The 22577-nt window shown below is 40.1% G+C and overlaps 3 protein-coding genes and 1 long non-coding RNA gene across 5 annotated transcripts in view; 3 read left to right on the top strand and 1 right to left on the bottom strand.

The window, feature by feature from the left end:
- The window catches only part of LOC118432560 (transcription factor BTF3 homolog 4-like), a gene marked incomplete in the record, with an annotated part of 4449 nt that extends 2933 nt beyond the window's left edge, over positions 1-1516 (top strand). The window contains 2 exon segments of the mRNA XM_035844183.1: positions 413-451; positions 852-1516. Of these exon segments, the coding sequence (XP_035700076.1) occupies positions 413-451; positions 852-898 (86 nt within the window).
- LOC118432561 overlaps positions 1-3395 on the top strand; it is a 22311-nt gene extending 18916 nt beyond the window's left edge. Inside the window, exon 3 of the long non-coding RNA XR_004833106.1 lies at positions 3088-3395. This is a non-coding gene — a long non-coding RNA (uncharacterized LOC118432561). The remainder of the gene's footprint in view (positions 1-3087) is intronic.
- Positions 1510-6059, bottom strand: LOC118432559 (target of EGR1 protein 1-like). Its single transcript, XM_035844182.1, has 8 exons — positions 5899-6059; positions 5364-5404; positions 5050-5149; positions 4620-4787; positions 4256-4363; positions 3989-4137; positions 3402-3573; positions 1510-2518 (listed from the first exon to the last, which is right to left on the bottom strand). Exons 1-8 carry the CDS (start codon positions 6010-6012, stop codon positions 1979-1981), a joined length of 1392 nt encoding a protein of 463 aa, XP_035700075.1. The 5' UTR covers positions 6013-6059; the 3' UTR covers positions 1510-1978.
- Positions 6060-6258: 199 nt separating this feature from the next.
- LOC118432558 (adenine DNA glycosylase-like) lies at positions 6259-15861 on the top strand. Of its 2 annotated transcripts, none has more exons than XM_035844181.1 (16): positions 6259-6494; positions 6904-7013; positions 7278-7314; positions 7506-7621; positions 8081-8152; positions 8630-8743; positions 9151-9248; positions 9525-9669; positions 9949-10042; positions 10276-10327; positions 10940-10997; positions 11257-11329; positions 12112-12260; positions 13633-13800; positions 14527-14598; positions 14794-15861. In XM_035844181.1, exons 1-16 carry the CDS (start codon positions 6440-6442, stop codon positions 14899-14901), a joined length of 1521 nt encoding a protein of 506 aa, XP_035700074.1. In that variant the 5' UTR covers positions 6259-6439; the 3' UTR covers positions 14902-15861. The 2 variants fall into 2 exon arrangements, with proteins under 2 accessions (XP_035700074.1, XP_035700073.1); XM_035844180.1 differs by having other exon boundaries at positions 6275-6494; positions 6901-7013.
- Positions 15862-22577: the final 6716 nt, after the last annotated feature.

Below are 22577 nucleotides of genomic sequence, written 5' to 3'. Positions count from 1 at the left end.
GTGCCATCTGCATTGTAACAATCAAATCTTGTTACTTATTCAAAGCTTGATGTGTTGTACTAATATATGTTGTGCCTTCAATTAGAACATTGTGGGCATGTGGTTTGGCAACTATTGTATATTACCTTCTAATATTGGGGTGGGTGTTATCATCAAAGTTGCTAGCATCATTACACTAATAACTGGCACTGTACATGTAGCATGAAAAGGTTGAAGAAACTTGTTGGAGACCTCTGCTGTACTGACTACATTAACATTACATGTTTTGTACTTGTCCAGTCTTGTATGAAGTGTTGTAACATTGGTTAAACTAAAGGAACCACTGCATGTGTTTGGAGTGCTATACTCATGTGGGAACTGTGGGCATGCCTGTAGCGCTGCCCCTAACCAGACTTCTTTTCTCCCTTCTCAGCACCAACTGCCACTGCTGGTGAGGACGATGATGTGCCTGGTAAGTCTCTTACACTTTTCATATCCAGTCATCCTCCCTTATAAAACGCTTGGCCACAGTGCATATTTTCTCTTTCATTTCAGGGGCAACTTGCTTGTCATACATTATTCTGCTGTAGAGAGGCAAAGAAATTTCCCCCTTTAATGTAAACATGCACTTATTCTGCCCCTACCCCCAAGCTTAAGGGTTTACCAAGACAAGTGCACAAGTGTCTGATGTCACATTATGTGCCAGTGATGATCATTTCTTGACAAGCATATGTCTGAATTGCTATGCTGTAATAATGCAGATGCTGAGGCACATGGTTTAATGAAAAAAATACTCCAAAGGTCTTTGAATATCTTAAAACCAAATACATGTATGTCATCTTCTGTAAGTTATCATGTTTTCTTGCCAACAGAACTGGTGGCCAACTTTGACGAACCCTCCAAGGGAGAGGGAGTCTAGAACAGGACCAAGACTGCACTGCGCCACGCCCACCCAACCAACCACCCCTGCATCTCAACCTTGGGCACCCCTCCTTATGATCAGTTTCCTCCTCCTGTGCTTTGTGCAATGCTGATAAATTGATGTTTTGTTTTGTTTCTTACACAAGTCGTGATATATCTAAACTTCGCACTTGTCATTTACCTGCACATCACAAAAAGGTTTGAAGGTTTTTTATTATCAGAAGGGAAAAATTTCAGTGCATTGTCAATCCTATGTATATGTTAACCAGACTTAAAACATTGTAGAAAATGATGTGTTGTGGCCTCTGAGGAACATTACTTTTACATTAGACAGTAGGGTTGATGGCTTGGTGTCAGTAAGGATATTGTCTAAGTTGTGTTAATGTTGTCTTCTCGAATGTTGTCCTGTCATTCAGGATGACAACAATAAGGGTGACCTGTTTCATATGGCATTTCTTTTTCTGTACCCCTATTACTCGCAAAATATAATGTAACAAGGCAGTGAAAAAAACAACTTTGTGCTTTCAGAATTATGACTAAAACAAAATCAAGCAGATGATGTATGTCCTCTACAAAGTTTATGGTTTGCAAATAAAAACTAATTACGGATGGAGCAGATCTTGATGAAGTGTCTTTTATTCAGTGTCATAATAGGGCAGTTAATTTGGGATGATATGGACAGTTTATCTGCAGACAACTGCAATTAGCGGAGAAAGATATGGTAAATCTTTGAAAGTTGCAACAATGTTTTTATTGGAATAAAATATCTATGATTATTACATCGAAACACTCTTAAAACCAGGTAAAGACCAGGTTTAGTAACATAATTGCCCTTTACTTCACTTCCATTTGTACTTTACTACCTTACTTCATTAGTAATGTCCATTTTTTTATTCTATTTCTTAATATGCACACATAAAAGTCTTTCTCTTTGCCTTGGACAGCAGCCTAAAATAAAAGTATGACCTACCTATCCTGACTGAGCTTACATTGGTAGTCAAAAGTAAAACTGACTATAGTTACATGTTGTTGACAGTGAGCCTGACATGCAGCAATCTCAACTAACACATTGAAATTATTAAAAAGAGGTCCCTCCATGCTGAAGTCTTTGAAACTTAGCCTTGTGGTGGTTCGAAGGTTTGGCAAAAGCACTTCTAGCTATCTGCAACGGAAAGTCCTTTCCACTGAGGTACACCCTGTTAGCAAACTCTTCCAGCTGGAACATTGTTGTAAATGAGTCAGCCTCTTTACAGAGCTTCCCTAATTTGCATACCATGGTTGCCATCGCAAAACCTGTCATGAAGGCATCAAAGCCAGCCCTGTGACAACCTACACGTGTCTTTGCCACCACATTATCAGTTCCACCATCTGATTGGTCGGTATGTGTCTGACTGTCAGGAACAGTACCTTCCACGCCTGAAACATCTCTCCCATCATCTGTTTCCATGGAAACAGGATTCCCTTCTTTGTCCTGTTCTTCCTCCAGCTTGTTGCCTTTCTTCCTTTTCCTGTCTCGCCTCCGTTTCTTTCTAGCCTTGACCCAGTCCTCTTGGTCAATGATGATGTCAGGGTCATGTGACTGGGGGCAGAGCACACCTTTGGGACAGGTACCATGGGCCTGAAAGTAAGAATATGCCAAGAGATGTTTTGAGCCATTGAAGGCTACATTCACTCAAAATCAAAACAGGGTACTGAAGAGGTACTTTATAGGGAGTAGTAGAAAATATGTACTATGTAGTTGACTAGGGGTGGGTACCGGTACAGAAAATTTAGGTCCAAAGGATAAGGTCCGGACCTGAACCTGGACCACATTCAGCATGACTCATACCAATGGTCCATTTCATTACAAAGAAATCTGTTTGGCAGAGTATTAGACTTGCACTAGCGTTTTAACATCCTACAACGCTAACTGCACCTGTATGATTGGCTGTAAAACTTACTATAAACTCTACTCTACTTCACTCTTGTTATTTTCTTCCACCTACAAGAGCCAAAACGTGTGAATGCATGATAAAATACTCTGTAAATTTTCTAATCGGTCCTACATCCGGTTCACCTAATTTTTTCAGGTCCACCTATTTTTTTCAGGTCCACCTAATTTTTTCAGGTCCGTTTTTTCTGGACCGGTCCAATAAAAAAAAAAAACGGTTTTGTACCGGTACGCTGTACCGATACCCAGCCCTATAGTTGACATTTCTCCAAAAGTTCAAGTGCAGAGCAATGAAGATTCTCTAGTGATTACAAGTTAGAGGTTTTTTTTAAATCAGGACATGCCCTCACTTGCACACTTCCATAGCCTGGGTGTCATTCCAGTTGGTTTTCCACTGCTCCCATTCTGCCTACAAACCAAGTATTTTTCAGGGAGTATATATGGGAGCCCTGGTAAGCTTCTAGAAAACAGGATGGCACCCAGGCAAACCATGGCAAAGAATACCCTAGTACAACAACATTATCATGAACTAGAAACATTTCCTTATAGTTTCAAATGAAGTGCAACTTACAGCATACTGTTCACAGTAGGGTATTACAGTGGTGCTCTGTGTGGTGTTGAGAAGGTTGTCAGGCAAGCAGCAGTCTCTGTACTCCACACACACCATGTGGGGTGGGTAGGGGGGGAAGGTCAGGGTCACATGGGGCTGCTGCTTCGTCTGGTGCACTGCATTCTCTCTTTGGCTGCAAAATAGATAAAACATTAGACCTGACAAACTTCAACAATGCTTCTCCAACTTCATGAAGCGTAGTCCATTAAAGATGGTTAGATGACATGTTACCGGATGAAAAATGGGTCCTGAGGGCACTAGTCTGTACCAGACTGACTAAGCTGGTTATTATAGGGAAAATAATGCCGGGGGACTTAAGCTACCAGAGGAGTTAAAACAGGGAAAACATTAAGTTAAACCTTGATGTGGACTGACTCCCCTGGCCAATTCCCCAATTATTTCCCAAATTCTACAATCCCGTACCCCTGTAGGAAGACCTGGTGGCGGGGATTGAACCAGTGACCTTTCTAATTTATGTCATGTCTAGCCCAACCATCAGCTAATTCACATCACTGATCACAATAAAAGAGATAAGTACAAACATGTACCTTCTTCTGAAGACATACTCCAGGTAGGAGGCTGGCATGCGGATGTGGAAGTCTGTGATACACTTGGTGTCAAAAATGCCAGCAGGAAACATCTCGGACAAGTCTGCCAGGAAACTACCCAACGTGGGGGGAAGTTCTGTGTAGAAGGACTGGAAGACAACAACACAGCTTTTCTTGTTGTGCTGTACACAAACAAACCACAATAAAACCATATAAAGCCAGGAATTTGATAGATCACACAAAGTAGGGTATGTAATGCCTTATCACCTGGTATAGGAAGACAAGGTCCACTAGTCCATTGTGCAGTATAAGGGGAACTCTACTGCATACCAGTTCACTGAACAACTGGCGCACACTCTGGGGGACTTCTCCATTCTGATGAACAAGGAAAAGGTTTGTGAATAAACCAATGCAATTATGAAACAACATGTAAGTTTCTACATGTAAATAGTGAAATCCCTGACATACTGATTCTGGAACTACTAGTATTTCAAAGGAACAACTCTTCCTGATTATGCACCTTGCACCCTTACTCAATCTCACAAATTTCAAGTTTCAGCATACCAAGGAGGTCTCTCTTTCACCTCCTTGATCATACATATGTAGTCACAATGTCCTTTTCCTGCAGTACCTTATCTGCTCCTCTGTGATAGGGGGCGCCCTGTGAATACTGCATGTTGAAGTCAAAGCCATGATCCACCAGAAACTTGAGAGAGATGGGCTCCACCACATACTCTTCTGAACACAGCAGTGTCAGGTTAAAGGTTTGGGTGGTGAATGGGAGGACAAGTGATCCATCCTGGAAAAGAATGAATTGAGTGGATACTACATTCATGAATGTTCCTGATTTGCACTTCCTTTCTTGTAATAACAACTTGCACTTTTGGGCTTACTACAAGTTCTAAAGATTGTACAAAATAGCTCCTGTGATACAACATTTTGCCATTTCTTACAGAAATTTCTATAAACAGAACTGGGTATCATACTAGTACATAAATGTAACATTAAATGTGTTAACTGCAAATTGAATTAAAAATTCCCACCAATCACAGCCCACTGACCTCGGCTATGTTGTTAAGTTTGAAGCAGGACAGTCCCATGGAGAGCACAGCACGCGACCTGGCCACCCCGGCCAGAGATTTGTACCGGTCATCCACCGACCTAGGGGCATAATAAGATATCCTCAATTTCTCGTCCATCATCAATGTTCAATAGTGACTGATAATAGTTTCAATAATTCAGCTGAATTTGCATTTCAAGATGCAGAGCTTGATAAAATTGAAATGACGCAAAGTTGACCTCAACTGTATCACTAAAGTAATACAATACTCATATATTTTGCACAGCGACATTGTCAAACATTTAGTTTACTCACGGCGTGTTTAGGTTCCTGCGGTTTCCGAGACCACTGAGCTCCTGTAGTAATGTAACAGCAAAAACACTAATGGTTTTAATATACAAAGTAATTTCCATGTTCATCATTTCATAACATAACATTATGTTGCGATTCAAAGGTAATGTGTTTAACCTAATCTCCAAGCAGATCCTACGGTGCCATAAGATAGTATCAAAGCTGGCCAAGGAGTGTAGCCGGCCAAGGGAGTCAAACGGGCACCGGAGTCAAACGGAGTCCTACGGGAAGTTTGATACTATACATTACGCACCGTGGATCTGGTTCGAGATTATGTTTAACCCTCAAGTTAATGCAAATTGTAGTTTTCACTTTCAGGCGATATCTTGGGTTTACTTAAATTCTGATTCAGGCAGATATTTTGTTTTTGGTTGGTTTGTGCCAAGATCATCGTTTGGTTGCTATTTGATAATTGTCATTTTGATTTTCCTCCAAGTACAAGTAAGCATATATTATGCCCCCCTCCCACTCCCATGTACATATCCTTTCCCGGACTTACCAAATCCAAGGCAACAAATGTCGCCGTCTTCAGCGCTACTAAGATGGTCGGCCACAGCTCCTTGAAGTTGTCTTTGGTCACATCTACCACAGGAACCCGGGAAAACCACGCCATGGCTGATCCTGACGTTCGGCTGACGACAAGACTTTTTAAATCTTGAACACAGGATTAGACCAATTGTTTTAGGGGGTATGTGAACGTAGAAATCGTAAAAACAAATGAAAAGAATCCAAGCCAGCATGAAAAGTACTCAAAGAGAGAAGAAACAAGTTTATTTGGATTAATAGAAGTACAATACCGATCATAATGTCATAAATACTGGAGTACTTGATAAAAATTATTTTGATTTCCCCCATTCTGCAGAATGTATTTTTCTAATTTGACCCTTGACCCGAAGATTCGCGCCAAATTTGACTGCTCCAGCAGATAAACTGACGCCAAGTCTGTGTCCTACTACTTCAGCTTATTTTCAACGATCTTGGTCAAGATTCTTGCACCTCGAGCTGTTCTGCTGTTTGTTAAGAAGTGCAGGAGTTTGGAGATGGTGAAACCTCACCGGAAAGGCGCGCAGGCTGACAAGAAAACCGAAAAGAAAGGTATGAAACTGGAGCATGATTTCCAGTCTTACGTAACTAATACTGGCAAATGGGAAATGAGTGTTCCCGGTGGTTTGAACTTCGCGATTGAAACGGAAATGCTCGCTGTGGTTTAAATTACACAGCAAATATAAAACCACCACAAACACTTCCCCTTTTAGATTATGCAGTATGAAATTCAAAAGCTGCTCACTAAAAGCATAAACTTTGACAAACGAGACTTATTAATTGATTTTCCTCTATAGTTGTGTAACGTGAGGTTTAAGCACTGCCCGTTCTTACAGTTGCTCTTGTCAAGGAGTCTTGTTGTGTTAACAATTAAACGTAGAGTGGGTTTTGGTATAAAACTATATTAAAGAACAATTTTTTTAGTGTCCATGCATGAAATTGTGTATTGTGTTACCAGCAGTGACATGTGGTCTCCATCAGTTGAGTGATGATGATGACATCCCTACCCTGAGGTCCAGCCTCCTCAGCTGGTATGATATAAACAAACGGGATCTCCCATGGCGAAGACAGGTTGGTGGGGATCTGACTTAGTTTTATAGACTACCATAGCCATGTAAATTATCATATACATTATGACAGACAGGCCATTATGTTCCTCTGTTGAGTATTCTTGTACTGATGGCCATACTGTCATGCCCTGAGCGTTCTACTCATGATTAAAACTTCCTATTACCCCATGAATAATGATTGTATAAGTTTTACAGTTTTGATAATATTGAGTATATGTACGTAGTTAAAAATCCCTTTCATATTGTTTATTTGTTTTTTTTGCAGCTTAAGAATACTGATGTGAACCAGCGGGCATATGCAGGTAAATTACATATTACCCTTCCTAACCCCAAATATTGCTGGGAGAAAGAATGGTGTGTGTATTTGTGATCATGTGTATGTGGTTAACACTACTTATAAACATGTATGTTTATCTGCAAAAATACATTGTTGCACCTTGACTTAAAAGAACCCTTGTAATGGTATTGATACAAAATGTACTTCCCCTTGTAGTATGGGTGTCAGAAATGATGCTTCAACAGACTCAGGTGGCTACAGTCATTGACTATTACAACCGCTGGCTGGAGAAATGGCCAACAGTACAGAAATTGGCAACAGCTACTTTGGAGGTAAGGTTAATCTTTATATAGCTTCCTATAGATTTGTGAAAGTGCAACTGAAGAATGATAGAGAATACCAGTACTTGAGAAGCATTATGACTGTAAACATTAGTTTATACTGTGATAGAAAATGATTAGATCAGGCATATCTGCATCTGTTTAGCCAGTATAATCACACTTTGGTGTAACACACACACACACACACAAGGTGGCAGCTGGTTACACTGAACGACCTGTACTGTCACACCTAACCTTTACACAATTCTAACTGTAAATAGGATGCTCCTTCGATACTTGCTGGCAACGAGATCTGCTATAGTTCTTAGGAAAAACGAATTTTTGAACACCTCAATATTCTGGTTTACATTAATAACTCTGGTATATGTCGTTGTGTTGACATTGAAAGTCAAGGTTTTGAGAAGAGGCTTACAATATGCATGTAAATGACATGTCTTGGTAATTGCTCAGGAAGTGAACGAGATGTGGTCAGGTCTGGGCTACTACTCCAGGGGTCGGAGGTTACATGAAGGTGCACAGAAGGTGGGTTATATTTGCTTTATTATAGTTTATTATAGTTTTCAGTAGCATGGGAGTGTGTAGGTGGGTCATTTCTTGAAATCTATCTCCAGAAGGAATTGTGCGATCACGATGATATTTGGTACATAGGTTGGTGGTTGTTGCCTAATGTTCAGGTTCCATTTTGGGCCTCCTGGTGTTTGAACATGACACTGCAGGTTGCCTTTTGTGTGTGCGTGGGGCATTTCTGGACAGAAGTCCGGACAGAAATCCTAATAGAAATCCGGACAGAAATCCGGAAAGAAATCTTTCTTTCTCTCCTAGCAGAGGGCTTTACACATTCAATGTACTAGCCTGGAGTCCAGCCTTGTTCGCTTTAGTTCGCTCCCGAAGGTTTCTTGTTGGCGATCTTTTGGAGCGGACTAAAGCGAACAAGACTGGACTCAAGGCTATCAATGTAAAGGCTCTTGTGAATGTTTTACACAACACTTGCATCCTTAGGTTGTGAAAGAGCTTGATGGACAGATGCCCAGTTCAGCTGCTTCTCTGTTGAAAGAACTCCCAGGTGTGGGCAGGTATACAGCCGGGGCCATCGCATCTATTGCCTACAGTCAGGTCAGTAGTTATACATATAAGTTAAAATGTAGGTCTTGCAACAGTAATAGTAGCTAATGTTGGTTGGAATTGAAAACAGAGTATAGATTGTAATCTATGTATATTGCACATTTTGATGTATTGCTAGGCTTGTCAATGTGGGCAAATGTTTCAACAGGCACATAAAAATTAGGTATTTGCACTCTCACTCACTCACTCACTCACTCACTCACACTCACTCTCACACTCACTCACACATTAACTTACTTGCTCAACCACTCACTCAGCCACTGACTCATGCACTCACCCACTCACTCATTCACTCGCTTTCTCACTCACTCACTCACTATCCCACTGTAGGTTATATTTCTAGATCAATTTTTAAAAAATGGTTTTGAAATTCAGTGCATTTCTGTAATATTTTCCAGGCTACAGGTGTCGTAGATGGGAATGTTATTCGTGTGTTGTCACGGTTACGGGTCATCGGAGCAGAGAGCACCAGTCCACAGGTCATGGAGGTCATGTGGTAAGTGAAAATTAGAAAGAGAAGAAGAAAAGGGATCCCACCCTATTTAGCATACCCCTATATGATTGTATTATATTAAGAACTGGGACATTCAATGCAAAGAAATTGCACAGCTGTTTTTCGTAAGTATGAATTATAAAATGTTGATACACGTACATAAATTGATTGTATGAAATCCTTCATCTTCAACTCACTACATCTAGAAAGACACTGTCAACCCAAGACTATAAAACACTTTTATTGTATGAAGGTTGTCTTGTGTTGAACATCCCCCAGGTCCCTTGCAGACCGACTGGTTGACCCTAAGAAACCTGGAGACTTTAACCAGGCCATGATGGAGTTAGGAGCGACCGTGTGTACACCCAAGAACCCCAGCTGTGGGGACTGTCCTATCAGGGGGCTCTGTAGGGCCTATCAGCAGGTACTGTGTGTAGGCTAGGAATCCTGCGCGCCGCAATTCTGCGTGCCGCAATCCCGCGCGCCACAATCCTGTGCGCCGCAATCCTGCGTGCCACAATCCCGCATGCCACAATCCCGCGCATTGCAATCCCGCACACCACAATCCTGCGCACCACAATCCAGCGCACTGCAATCCAGCGCACCGCAATCCAGAGATTTCACACAAAAAATCAGAAGTCACCGATTGCTTGAACGGAACAAGTAATAGTCATAATCCATAGACGTATTAAAATCTTGACAGGTGGAAAAAGAGAAGAAGAAGTCAGCCAACAAGCTAGAGAACATGTTGACGAAGAGAGTGGAAGCTTCAGGCAGTGTGCAGGACATTGAGGATGGTAAGACAATATCCCTAGATTTCCCAAAAACAAATGATCATGTATAAAGGAAACCTTTTTAGGACAATTGTCATGTTCTTTTAAGCATCCCCAAATACATGTATGTTCTCTATAGTGCCTGAAAATTCGTCGTTATGAAACATTTACTCATTTCTTGTCAATTTATGATCAAAGAGTCCACATGTACTTATGTAAAACTTATTCGTTTGTGATTGCCCCCATTGTTATTGCAGTGATTGACGGTTGCAGTTTTTGCTTGCCTAAAGAAGAGCCATGGGACAGCAGGTAATTTCACGCACAACAATGTATGATATATTGAGACATCTTTGTATCGTGAAGCTGTCTGTTTACCTGAAAAAAGCACATTTTTATTCTACAATAAAAAAGATGTAACAAATCAGTGCAAGACAGTTGAATTTGATATAACAAATTACGCATATTGAGTTTTTAAAATTGAAAACACATTACATTGTAACATTACTCAGCCTTTGGTTAGTGATTGGTATCGTTAATTCACCTTTATCCGTAGGGTAACCTATATCCGTTGTAATATAAAATAGGGTATTTAGGGGATCGTTAAGTCAATAGAAGCAAAGAGGTTAAAAAAAGGAGGAGAGAGTTCCTATTGTTCCGATCTTTGCTGCGAGTGTGACTCCTGTGATTTTTTAACCTCTTTGATAGAAGGTAATTTCACATTGCAATATTTTGAAAATGTTGACATTTGAAACCCGTCACTGACCTGGAATCTCCAAATAACCAGTTTTTTGCAAGAACGACTTTAGGTTGCTCCGTGGATTAAGGTAAAATAGTGTTAATACTATTAGAACATTCTTCTGACGGGTTCTCTTGATATTAATACCATAACTACTAAACTTTGTTTGACTCTGTCTTTTGCAGTCTTGGAGTCATGAACTATCCAAGGAAAGCAAAGAAAAAGCCTCCAAGGGAAGAAAAGGTGAAATGATTTTGTTTACGTCTGTCGGAATACAAAGTTGTAATTTTCAGTAGGACCAGTAGAGGGTGTTTCTGTAGTAGTGTGTTAATGTTATGTCTGGTCATCTTTTCCATATTGTTGATGATGAAACATACTGTGAAGCCTCTTTTTGCACATGTGCAGTCAGATGTATCCTAGAATCTGTGCCTTTTCATTACAAATTGTATGTTTGTGTTGTATATGTCATGTACAAACCAAGAAAAATAAATTTCTTTAACAGACTGCTGTTGCCATTGTTTCCTGTGCGGAAGGACCAGAGACAAAATTTCTTATTATTCAGAGGCCGGAAACAGGTACTGTAAATTGTTAGATATTTGCAACGGTTCTATGTGCGGTCAGTTTTTGCAATGAGTTCTACCTGTGCACTCATTACATCGTGAGCAAGTGCTCTGTCTTGCATTGCATTAATACAGTACTGTTGTTACCCCCTTACTGCATAAAATAAGTCCCTTCAAACTCAATAATAAGCTTTGCAAATATTCAATCACTAACCTTTGTACTGTATTGATTAAAGATTGATGAATGAATGGCCATTTTGTTTGATAAATGTTCCTCTGGTTGCTTTGATCCAAGTCAGATATTTATGTTTTTCATTTGTTATAGATAGCACATATTTAATGTGATGATTTTGAGGAAGAATGTAGATTTTTGAAATGACTGCCATTGGTAGGATGGATATTTTGCACACAAATGTGACACAGTGTTCATGATATTTACGTGTAAATAGTACATGTATATTTATTACCTGGCATTAAATTATGAGACCCTTTCCTAGATGACTCCACAGATAAAAGTGAACCTACATTACAGAAAATATGAATTATTACCAGAGGTTGATATGTCAACAACAAGTGTCTGCCTAAATGACCTATGGCTTATCCCACAATCTCCTGTGAGCAGGATCAATTTGAGTTGCTGAGTACCAAGGCTTAAAAAGCAATATATTTCCCTTTGGTCTGAAATTGGGTAATTTTTCATAACTGCAGTAAAGACAGCCATGGACAGGACTATGATAGATACCAAATATTTGTTTGTAAGATGAAAATGAAAAATAATGCCACATATTATTTTTTAGGGCTGCTAGCAGGCCTGTGGGAGTTTCCAAGTGTTCAACTGGATAGAGACAGCCAATCAGAGACCAGGAAATCATTGATTGACAGCTACATAAAGGACACCCTTGGTTTGACATTTGGAGATGTTGAAAAGAGAACTCATGTTGGAGAGGTATAGATAACTACATATATTTTATTCCTTTATGACATCAAATTTCTTGTCTCAGCCTATTCATCCCTTTTTTCTGACTCTCTTCTAAGGTTTTCCTTTGAAAATTCATTTTATTTCAAATGTTGTTTTTAAAGATGTATGTGTATCTATAACGGGGGCCGCCCTAAGACGGTCCCCGTCGTAAGACGGTACGGATTTTTTGCTGATCTTATTATCCATAAGTACACCGTGTTTGTTGCCACTGACTATGCTGATTACAAAGGTAAATAAACCAAGTCCATACACACAGCTTTAATTTGCATTCCAAGTATACTTTAACATATTTACTTCATGTTTTTTTAAGAGCAGAATTCTAACAGTAATGTTGACAGTGCTGAATCACTGCGGTCACCGGCCTCTGCGTACTGGCGGCTCGTGTCGTTAACTATACGAACTCATCCAAGCAGTCACACAACTGCCATGATACACATAAATAAAGCTCCATAAAACACTATGAATATGGGTCTTCAAATGTTTGTTGAGTAGAAAAGCAACCAAAAGGAAGCGACATAAACATTGCCCCCATTGTACTCCCAAGGGAGTGTGGCCGTGAATGTGGCAGACTAGAGAACGCTCCAAAGATTTATTTGACTGTAACAAATGATTCGTGCTGTCTATGAAAATAAGACTTGACAGAGAGATGTAGATGATATTTTCATATAATCAGACAGAGTTTTGTTGATGTTGGCGGTGTCGTTTTTTCGTAATGGTTTTTTTAGTCGGGCATTCACAATCAGTGCATTCAGCCCATTGCCCGTAAAACATCAGCTGGATTGTTCTAGGTACAGCCTTCCTCATGTGAGACAAGAAGTACATACAGTCACGATTTTACTGTCAAAAGAAAGCTAAAATATCATACTATTGATTTTTTTTCTGTGTACTTAAATTTACCACTTACTTCTGAAGAGAGCAAAATATAAAAAAAGCGTACCGAGTTAGGCACACTGTCCAGCGTAGCACAAAATTGGAAGGTTACATACACGAAATTGTCTCTCAGTGTTTGCCGCTTGTAACACGCAGCGCGAAAGGTTCATGAACCACATGAATGCATTTCTTATTCAAGTATGTTGTTCAAATCTATGTGTAAAAAATTCAGTCATCAAAATTTGACCACTCTCAGGTAACTAGCGATGGAGCGCCATGAGTTTGAGCGCAAGAAAAAGCGTACCGTGTTGGGGCACCTCCCGTTATATTGCGCATGCCAGTATAACCACCATTCAACATAACAGTGACTTAATAAGACACCAGCTATTGTACTATGTTTCAAAAAGCATAGCATACTGTGTTTTGATCAATTGTCATGTGATGTTCCTTTGTGTTCCTTTTCCCCCAGGTTGTCCACATTTTCTCTCACATTCATCAGACTTACATGGTGGAGACATTTGATGTACAACACCATGATGGACAAGATGGAGGGACTGGTAAGCAAGAAGCGCCCCCTAGTCGATGGGTGACCAGGTCTGAACTGCAGGGTGCTGCATTATCCACAGCCATGAGGAAGGTGAGAGTTCTGTACCTGTTAAAGCTATGCTACGTAATATTTGGACAATACAAAAACTTGATTTTCCTGCCATTTCTTTACATAGTAAGCTAAATCTAACATTTAGCATTGAATACCAAGGTTCAGTGAGAGAAGTTGCAACATCAGTGCATCATACAAACATGTCTACAAACTGTGATCTTCCTACATGGACCTCCATGCTTCCTAGGGAAACATACCCACATCTGGCTTATTTGGCCTGACTGCACAGTGGGGTGTCTGAAGACAGTTTCACCATTATTTTTGTAAAACGTAATCTTTGCAAGGTAGTCATTTGACACCAAGTCTGTGTCATTTGGCACTAAGTCTTTGTTGGTTATGGGCATAGGCAGCAGAGATAAGGTTCTCTACCCCCCCCCCCCCCTGAGTTTTCCTTCACCTTCCTTGGGTTGATGTTACAGCTCGCAAAAATGCAAGATCTTCCGTGAAGAAAACGTCTAGTAGGGTGGCACATTACCAGTGCAGGAAATAAGGCATGATGGTGGGAAACTAAATCAAGACACAATTTTGTTGTATCAGGACTCCTAAAAACTTTTTTTGTTGTTCTCAGGTGTTTAAGGCCTATGTAGCATCTAAATCAGAGAGCCACATTACCAGTGCAGGAAATAAGGCATAATGGTGGGAAACTAAATCAAGACACAATTTTGTTGTATCAGGACTCCTAAAAACTTTTTTTGTTGTTCTCAGGTGTTTAAGGCCTATGTAGCATCTAAATCGGAGAGCCAGCACCCAGCCAACAGGAACAGTACAGGAACCAAGGTACATGTAGGTTACCTGCCCCAGCTGTCATTGATGTTAGATTTCTTATGATTGGATGTTGATGCCTTGAATACTGTGTAAGATTTGTCCAGTGTTTGAAGCCTAAATGTCCTGATTGCAAATATCGTTGGTATTTCATAGGGCTACAACAAACATGAAGAATGGAAGGAGGCTGATTATGTGTTTTCTCCTCAGGTTTCCAACAAGAGGAAGAGAAAGTCTTCAAGTGATAGCAGTGACAAGAAGAAGCAAATGGCTCTAGACTCCTTCTTCAAGCCAAGAGGTGTAAAGACTAAGGCATAGGGCTGAACTACTGAAGTATGTTTTAGATTAGTAACATTCATGTTCTTTGGTCTGTCTGTGAATAGATGAATGTAAATCAAAACAACTAACACACGAATAACTGACACAATTACAACCACATTCCTATCAAGAAAGGGATCTTAATAAAACACTTACAGTAGTTGTGTTTTAAAACTAAAAGATTAACTTTTAACTTTTGGGCAAAGGGTAACAATTCAGCATTTATGGTGTACAGTATCAAGCACAAAACATACTAGTGTTTTACTTACGGAATCTGACTTGAGATTTATCCTCGCAAACCTCACTACTGGGAATAGGGCCATCTATGTTCATGACCTTCCATCACTGTCTTTATTACTGGGGCTGGAGTCATGCCAGAGAGGGCGAGCTCATGTTAAATCTCTTTGACTGCCTCATCAGTTTATCTTTAGTCTGTAATCATGTTGTTTGATGAGCAAATTCAGCCAATCATCCCACCATAATCCTGCAGCTCTGTGGGGATTACAGATAGACTCATGGATTGGCATTTCTGACAGGTCTCCTGTACTTTTAATTACCATGGTGTTAGGAGCTTAGTACAACATGAAAAACAGCTTACATCATATCAGATATTTGGTGTCAGCCCAAAGGTGAACTAGAAATAGCTGGCACAGGTACAAGGTTTTGTGGACATCTTTCTATTGTATACACAATACTAGGTTAGTTGAAAAGGTGACCCAAAACCTGCACCCGTGAATAATAGATTTCAGGTAAAAGTTAACATTACATATATCTACATACTGACACATAATTTACTTGCATCTATTTTATAAATATATATAATACAGACTGTCTTTTACTTGGCGTTTAATTAAACAATGTTAAGTAACACGAAAGAAACAAATTACACTGAAAGAGCTGATCTTGTTATTTTGTTAACCAGTGTCATGGCACCAACCTTCTCCCCCAGTGTTTAAATTATTGTTACATGTATACAAATGTTGTAGTGAAGGGTTCAATGGTTCTCTGTGAGCACTTCACAACTGAGATGGACTGGACACGTCATCAGGATGTCTGAAAACAGTCATAGTCTGCACAGACTGACTGATAATAGTACATAAAAGTTGAACCATGGCTTCCCCAATGGTCTAACCCAATGTTGATTGCCCATTGCCAGAACTGCAGGAATTTTCTGCATTGGGTCATTGTTGGAAGATGTTGGGTGAAGGCAAAGCTCTATATGTGTGGATTCCATTGGCAGTTGTTTCACCAGGGTGGATATTTGAGCATATTGTCTTCTGACAAACGTCAAGATTTACATATTTCATTCAATACATGAAGCCCTTGTTTGATACACTTTATAGATCTAATTGAGAGGCAAAAGTACCAGTTCTGTTTGCTTCTCAATGAACTTGCAGTACACCGTAGCACTAATCCAACCCTTATTTATGCACAAAAAGGCAAATTAAAAAGCAAATTTACAACACACAGAGGAACAGTCTATCTGGTATCATTCTGTTGCCCTGCCAGCCGGTAATGACACAATATCTGCACAGCTTGTCACTAATCCCTGCTATAAATCATTTGGAGATCAGATTGAGAGGAGATGATTAAAATGTAACGTCAGACATTGTTTTGATCGGACAAGACAGAGGTATTTGTTAAGCTCCTGATGCATTGAAAGCATTTCTAGCATAAAGGATTTGGAGGGTAGTTCAAAGAGTGTCACTTGAGGTTATAGATACACCCTGTAATTCTATAGATTCTAAATTAAATGTAATGAAGAGTATTGTAGGTGTGGCATAGAAAAAAGACATATTGATAACAACAGCACATGTCCTTTGTTTCCTATTGAAATCCAAAATTGTCTTCAGCTTGACTTTGTTTCTCACAGATCACTTCAGTGTCACAGATGAAAGATAGTGGATGTTATCTGAAACGTCTGACCATTTCCAAAATCATATCCAGTTACTTGAGTAACTGCTTTTTTGCCTATCTTATTACCTGGATGTCTAATCTTCATCGACGTAACAGCACGTCTCTTTGACACATACATTTAAGGCATTTTAGTGTCTTGTGGAAAGTGCCAAGGAAAAAAACAGCATTTGCTGAAAATTAGGGTGATTTGTGTTGGTTAGAGGGAATACTGTCATTGACATTTGGATGAATCGGAAAGAGGGTGGTTTCAAACATGTTTGACAGTTTTAGGTTGCAGGGTGTGAATTTATGGCTAGTTTTTCATCATGTAAAATCAAATCAAGCCACAGCAATTACAGAGCTAATCCAGGGCGTTTTCTTGTAATAATATATTTATTGGATACAGGGTTGATACATTCAATTGTGTAGCGCTAAGGTTCCCTTTCCACAAGTTGAAACACATGCAACTGAAGACAGAGTCACTGACCTAAATGATAAAGATAAACAGGATATGCTGAAAGGACAACCTTTCTAAGTATGCTGTTTCTCCTCTCTAAACTTATTGAAGATCTCTTTAGTCTGGCCATCAAAATGTACATGTACATAAAAGTTGTATTAAGATCTTGCAGCCCACAAGACACACGAGGTGATATGAGTAAGCCGGGCACGCAATAAAAGAAAGTAATATCAATAAAACACCTTTCTTGTTGCTCCCATGGGAAATTTGAACATCTTGCCTTCATCCGTTGGTCGAATGGCTTTCCTTATAAATGTGCTACTGGTTATTATACGGATGGAGGAGGGAGCAGACAATGGCAAACTAAGGGACTAGTGATTTTTAAATAGCATATATTTGCAGTCTTGACAGCACACACTTCAATATGTATTTGAGTCAATTTCTTGCTTTTGGGGAGTTTCTAGGCGTTTCCAGGTTCCGTGTAGAAAATTTTATTATAACTCTGTTTGTTTAATTAGAAAGTTAACTTTGACTGTTCTGCACAGGCCAAGTCCTCTGTACATACATGTGCATCTCATTACCAGGGGGAATTCGGAGATCACACTATTTTTTGGTCGACCTGGTTCCACCTACCCATGGCTGTCCGCATATTACATGGCTAATGGCCACCCCATGGACCGCTAGGTTTCCAATACGACTGTCGGACAATGATTAACGCTGTCTTCTCGCTTCAAGTGTTTTAAATGCTTACTGCTGCACTTATTGTGCCATACTGTGTCACTAGAGATTGTTCAGAAGTATAGGTTTAGCAAGATGCCCCTACATTGCTACTGTGTACCCCTCTAAAGGTACGATTCCCCTGCGCAAGGTCATGGCGATTCCTTGATGAGTTGGCACACTAGCCTGAGTTTTGCTAGCCTGAACTCTAGGGGCTGTGTAATTTTACCTTGGGGGCATGTTGGCCATGGAGCCGTGAAGCTGGCCTAAGTAAGCCCTTTAAAAAGGTTGACATCAAAGCTGGCCATCTACTGCCCCCACTGCGATGCCACATACACGTCGTGTTCCATACTGTACCTGAAGTAGTAGGCATCCTTCCTCTTCATAGATGATGGTAGCACCTAATTAAAAGTAGTTCATTCATAATCATTGCAAATGTGTCGTTCTTGGACTTCAACTACATAACTTTTCATTGATGTTGCCTTTGCAGTTTTGATTGAATAATGTTGTTTTAGGTTTACGTGAAATGACGTTGAGACATTGAGGATCCGATTGCAAATGGCTTTACTTTGATTTTCCATGCATGCAATCACTATAATCGTGCATTCCACCCGTCAAAGATGTAAGTTATTTCCTGTGTCCAGTCCGAGCCAGTAATCCCTGAATCACCCGTGGGAAATTTTGGAGGATCTTCAAATGTTTTGGTTGACCTGTTTCCAGCAGACTGTGTTTGTGGAATTTCACGGTCAGTGGGCAAGGCCCATAGGCAATGGACTGATCACTGGTGAGAAAGTGAGTACATGTAGAAGTTTTAAAATGTACGGTGATACTTCACCCGGCTGCAAAGTTTCTGAAGAAGTCGCTTCTTTTAATACGTCCTTTGGTCTGCAATTCTGCACCATTAACAGGAAAGTAGAAAGCGATAATATAAAGATTATCACAACATATAATACAGACACATTGTCAGATGGAAGCCATTCAGGTTGCTGGACTACTGTGCCGATGTAATTTTCTGGTGTAATTTTCTGGAGTCAGTCGAGGGGAAGTTCTGAACGTGTGTCAAGGGCACAACCGTTTGATAAGAATTATTTTATACGCATGAAGGGCATAAAAGAGCAGAAATTGTCCCGACGTAAAGCCTCAATCGGAGCCATGCGAACTCCTTATGTATTTTGAACGCATCGTCATCATACTCTACCGAGTCTTCAACCGAGAAGCTAAGTATCTCAGTATGAAGGCGATTTGGAGGATCTGATACTATAGCCTCTGATTGAGGGCTTAGGAACGGCAGCGATGAATGGGATTTATACGGCTGATCGTAAATGTACGAGGCATTTGCCCTTGATAGCGAACTCGGCACCTTGTGTGAAGAGGGCAATTGTTTACTTCCCTTCCTGCTGCTCCAAAGTTTGGGATCGAGCAAAAGGACATCTGGTCGTCCGTCTCTTATACATGCAATGAATGTCATAATCATAGATTAACTTCTGTTTTGCCATGATATTTTGGAAAATCGCCTGGGTTATCTTTACGTGTCTCAAACTAGCGTAGTTTGTTGTTTCTATACTATCAAGATGCAGCAAAAGGGACGAACGTAAAGTTTCCTGGCGTGGTTCCAAGAAAAGGTGATTCCAGGAAAATGTAACAGTGTCTTGATGAAGGAATTTGATATCCTACACCTGTAGCGCGGCAATACTGCTTAGAAGATGAGTTGAAGATGCGGGGTTGATTATGACTGCCTCCAAAGAGTGAGCCCTGAAGTGAACTCGAGAAGATCATTACAAAGATGAATAAAAAGCGCATCCCAGTGAGAAGCGCCTAGCTATATATAGGTATTATCAGATTCCTCAGTGCGAAGACGAACATTACACTTGACGTTAAGTATAGATAGCGGTATTAGCTGCGATAGAACGCAAAAAGGAAAGGCTTTGCCAAATGGATGAGGCATTTACCGACAAGCCAGTGTCGTTAAGGCGATATTGCCGAGGGTCTGTAGAAGTAAACTTGAAATGGAATTTCTACTTTTATGGCTCCGCATTACAGTCGCAATCGTAAATGATCGGGAATAGGCACGATAGTTGCATGGGAAATCTCGTCATGCGTGCGGCGAAGTTTAAACATTGGACCGGCAAAACTTCGAACTCCCATTAGTTTTCAAACATTGTACTATGCTTCCTCCTATTGGATGCATTGAAGATGAATAATGTTGACTCATGTCGAATGATGGTACGAAGTCAGATTTTTGGTTAATGTTCAAAGAATGAAATAATAATTAAGAGCCAGATTTATTTACGTGAGCTTGTTTACATTTATATTAACTGCTTATCTAGGTACGAGACTAAGGGACCAATTCTGTTCGCTGTGACTACATTTCCATTGACAGATTCATGATAAATGATTCGAGTTTTTATGCTTCCTGCTTAAAACAGTCAGCGACTCTCAACCGTAATATCAATTTCCCTCGCCCTTTTAATTTGAATTTCTTATAGATTAGACCAACAGCATTTATAAAACTCTATTGCAGCTCTATGATGCTCAGCAATTTATCCTAAATGCCATTTTATAATAGGACAGAATTACATTTTCAATTTCCAGTGTACCTGCCGTTCGATATTTATAATGACGCCAAAGGCACGGCATTGCCATAACAATCTATTTGTCGGTGATTCAGACGCTATAGTGGTTATAGTATGGTATAAAACCCAACCAAATGTCGTCTTATTTACGACAGGAAGACGACACGTTTACGACACAGTCAAGGAAAAGGGCCCCTGATTCTCTATTATCCGCAATTATTTCAGTAGTAGGGACAAATACCGCCCGCGAGGGACAACGTTTTTTTCTTATTTCGCTGCTTTCTCGGTGCATCATTGGCGAAATTACACCTCTTATTTCTGGTTACGGCTAGAGGTGTACCAGGGGATGTTTTCAACGTAACAGCAGCGACGTGTGACATTAGAAGTCATATAGTCAACTGTCATAGACTAGTATGTAATTCCTTACAGAATAATGTTTCCCATAGTTTAATAACGAATATTCGCATACACGATTAAACAAAACCAGGAGCAAGAAATCATAACAGCGGGTGACGTCCACTGGGCTGAACACATGAATGTTGGATGAGAAAAAACGATCGACAGTGCTTGGTCGGGGATCAGTGGCTTGTGTGCGGGGAATTGGCTATTATTGAAGTAATAACGTTTCTGGCCTCCCATGCCGATTGACAAGAAGATATCGCATCACTTCAAGCGTAGTGATAGCTCAGCCATGACCTTTTCAATCCCACCGGTCAATGGAAGGCTTAATAGTTCCGATATTGTTCTCCCGTGCTGACACTCTTATATACCAAGTTTTCTGTGATTACTTTGTGGCCTGGGGGCGTCATTAACCATGAACGCAGAGAAATATAATGTACAGTTTAACTGAGAGTCGAATGGCAAAGGAAACGACAGGGAAGTAAATCAATACTGAACATCATAACCATATCATTGAAACATTTTCTATCAAATAAAATGAAAGAAGAACACAACTGAAATAAACAAACTCAAAGACCAATATGTGTACCCGGTTATGACCTTGACTATATGTAAATCTGCATCCAACATACAGCAGATATACGAGATGCAATGATTTGAATTTTCTTAATGATTTAAAAGAGCATATATTATGACGCAGGAAGGCTCAAATGGATTTACCTACCCGAATGCAATAGCTGTAAGATTAACGATGAATCATATAGATACCGAAAATAACTTATTACGGTAGTTAGAGTTGGTACTAATGAATTATATGCCACATTTGATGCCATTGGATGTGTATATATTCTCAGTCCTCTTGTTAGCTTAACAAGCACACGAGTTCTATTTACGAAAGTATTTTCATGACTAGTTTGCGGTTTTTCCCCTACCTAACTGGGGTTGAATTGAGAAATGTCGTTCCCCTCTCAACAGAAATGCCCAATGACATGACTTAATTTGCTGCGGTAGAATCCGCCTGTAATATCTGCATGGCGTTCAGATAGCGATCACCATGTCTGATATTCCCCCGAAGTTTCATTAACTCCGTGGCCATTTTTCCTCCCCAGAGATGCTCAGATTCAATTTGGTGCCTGCCAAATAATTGGTTAATGGTCCGATGTGGGTTTTGTATGCGTCGACTCTCGGTAGATCAAATAAAATATCGAACCTTATGTAATAAGAAGCTACAGTCTACTGCTGTTCTACAGCCTTTGCAATGACAGATAAGCACATGTCAGATCTGGTTTACGATATGCTTGATTTTCTGTCTCTTTGATTCCCAATGGCTGTTCGCGTCTGTTGATCTGAAAACATTACTAAATCAACCCTCCTAATTTGGGCTTTTCATATGAACCCCATGTAATGATTACACCGGCCGCATGACCTAATGATAGTAGAGGACCTGTATGCTACTCTACAAGCAGAGGTTAGGCTCCGACTTTTTTTTAACGCTTTTAGGCATTTTCCAAACCGTGAGACATCAACAAAACGGTACAAAATAGGAAGCCCGGTAAAAATGTCTAAAACGGAGCCTAACCTCTGCTTGGAGAGTACTGCATGTCCCCTTGCTGTTTGTTTGTTTGTTTGTTTGT

This window comes from Branchiostoma floridae, chromosome 15 (genome assembly GCF_000003815.2).
Source record: "Branchiostoma floridae strain S238N-H82 chromosome 15, Bfl_VNyyK, whole genome shotgun sequence".
Lineage (NCBI taxonomy): Eukaryota > Metazoa > Chordata > Leptocardii > Amphioxiformes > Branchiostomatidae > Branchiostoma > Branchiostoma floridae.
This window is presented reverse-complemented; position numbering and strand designations above follow the sequence as displayed.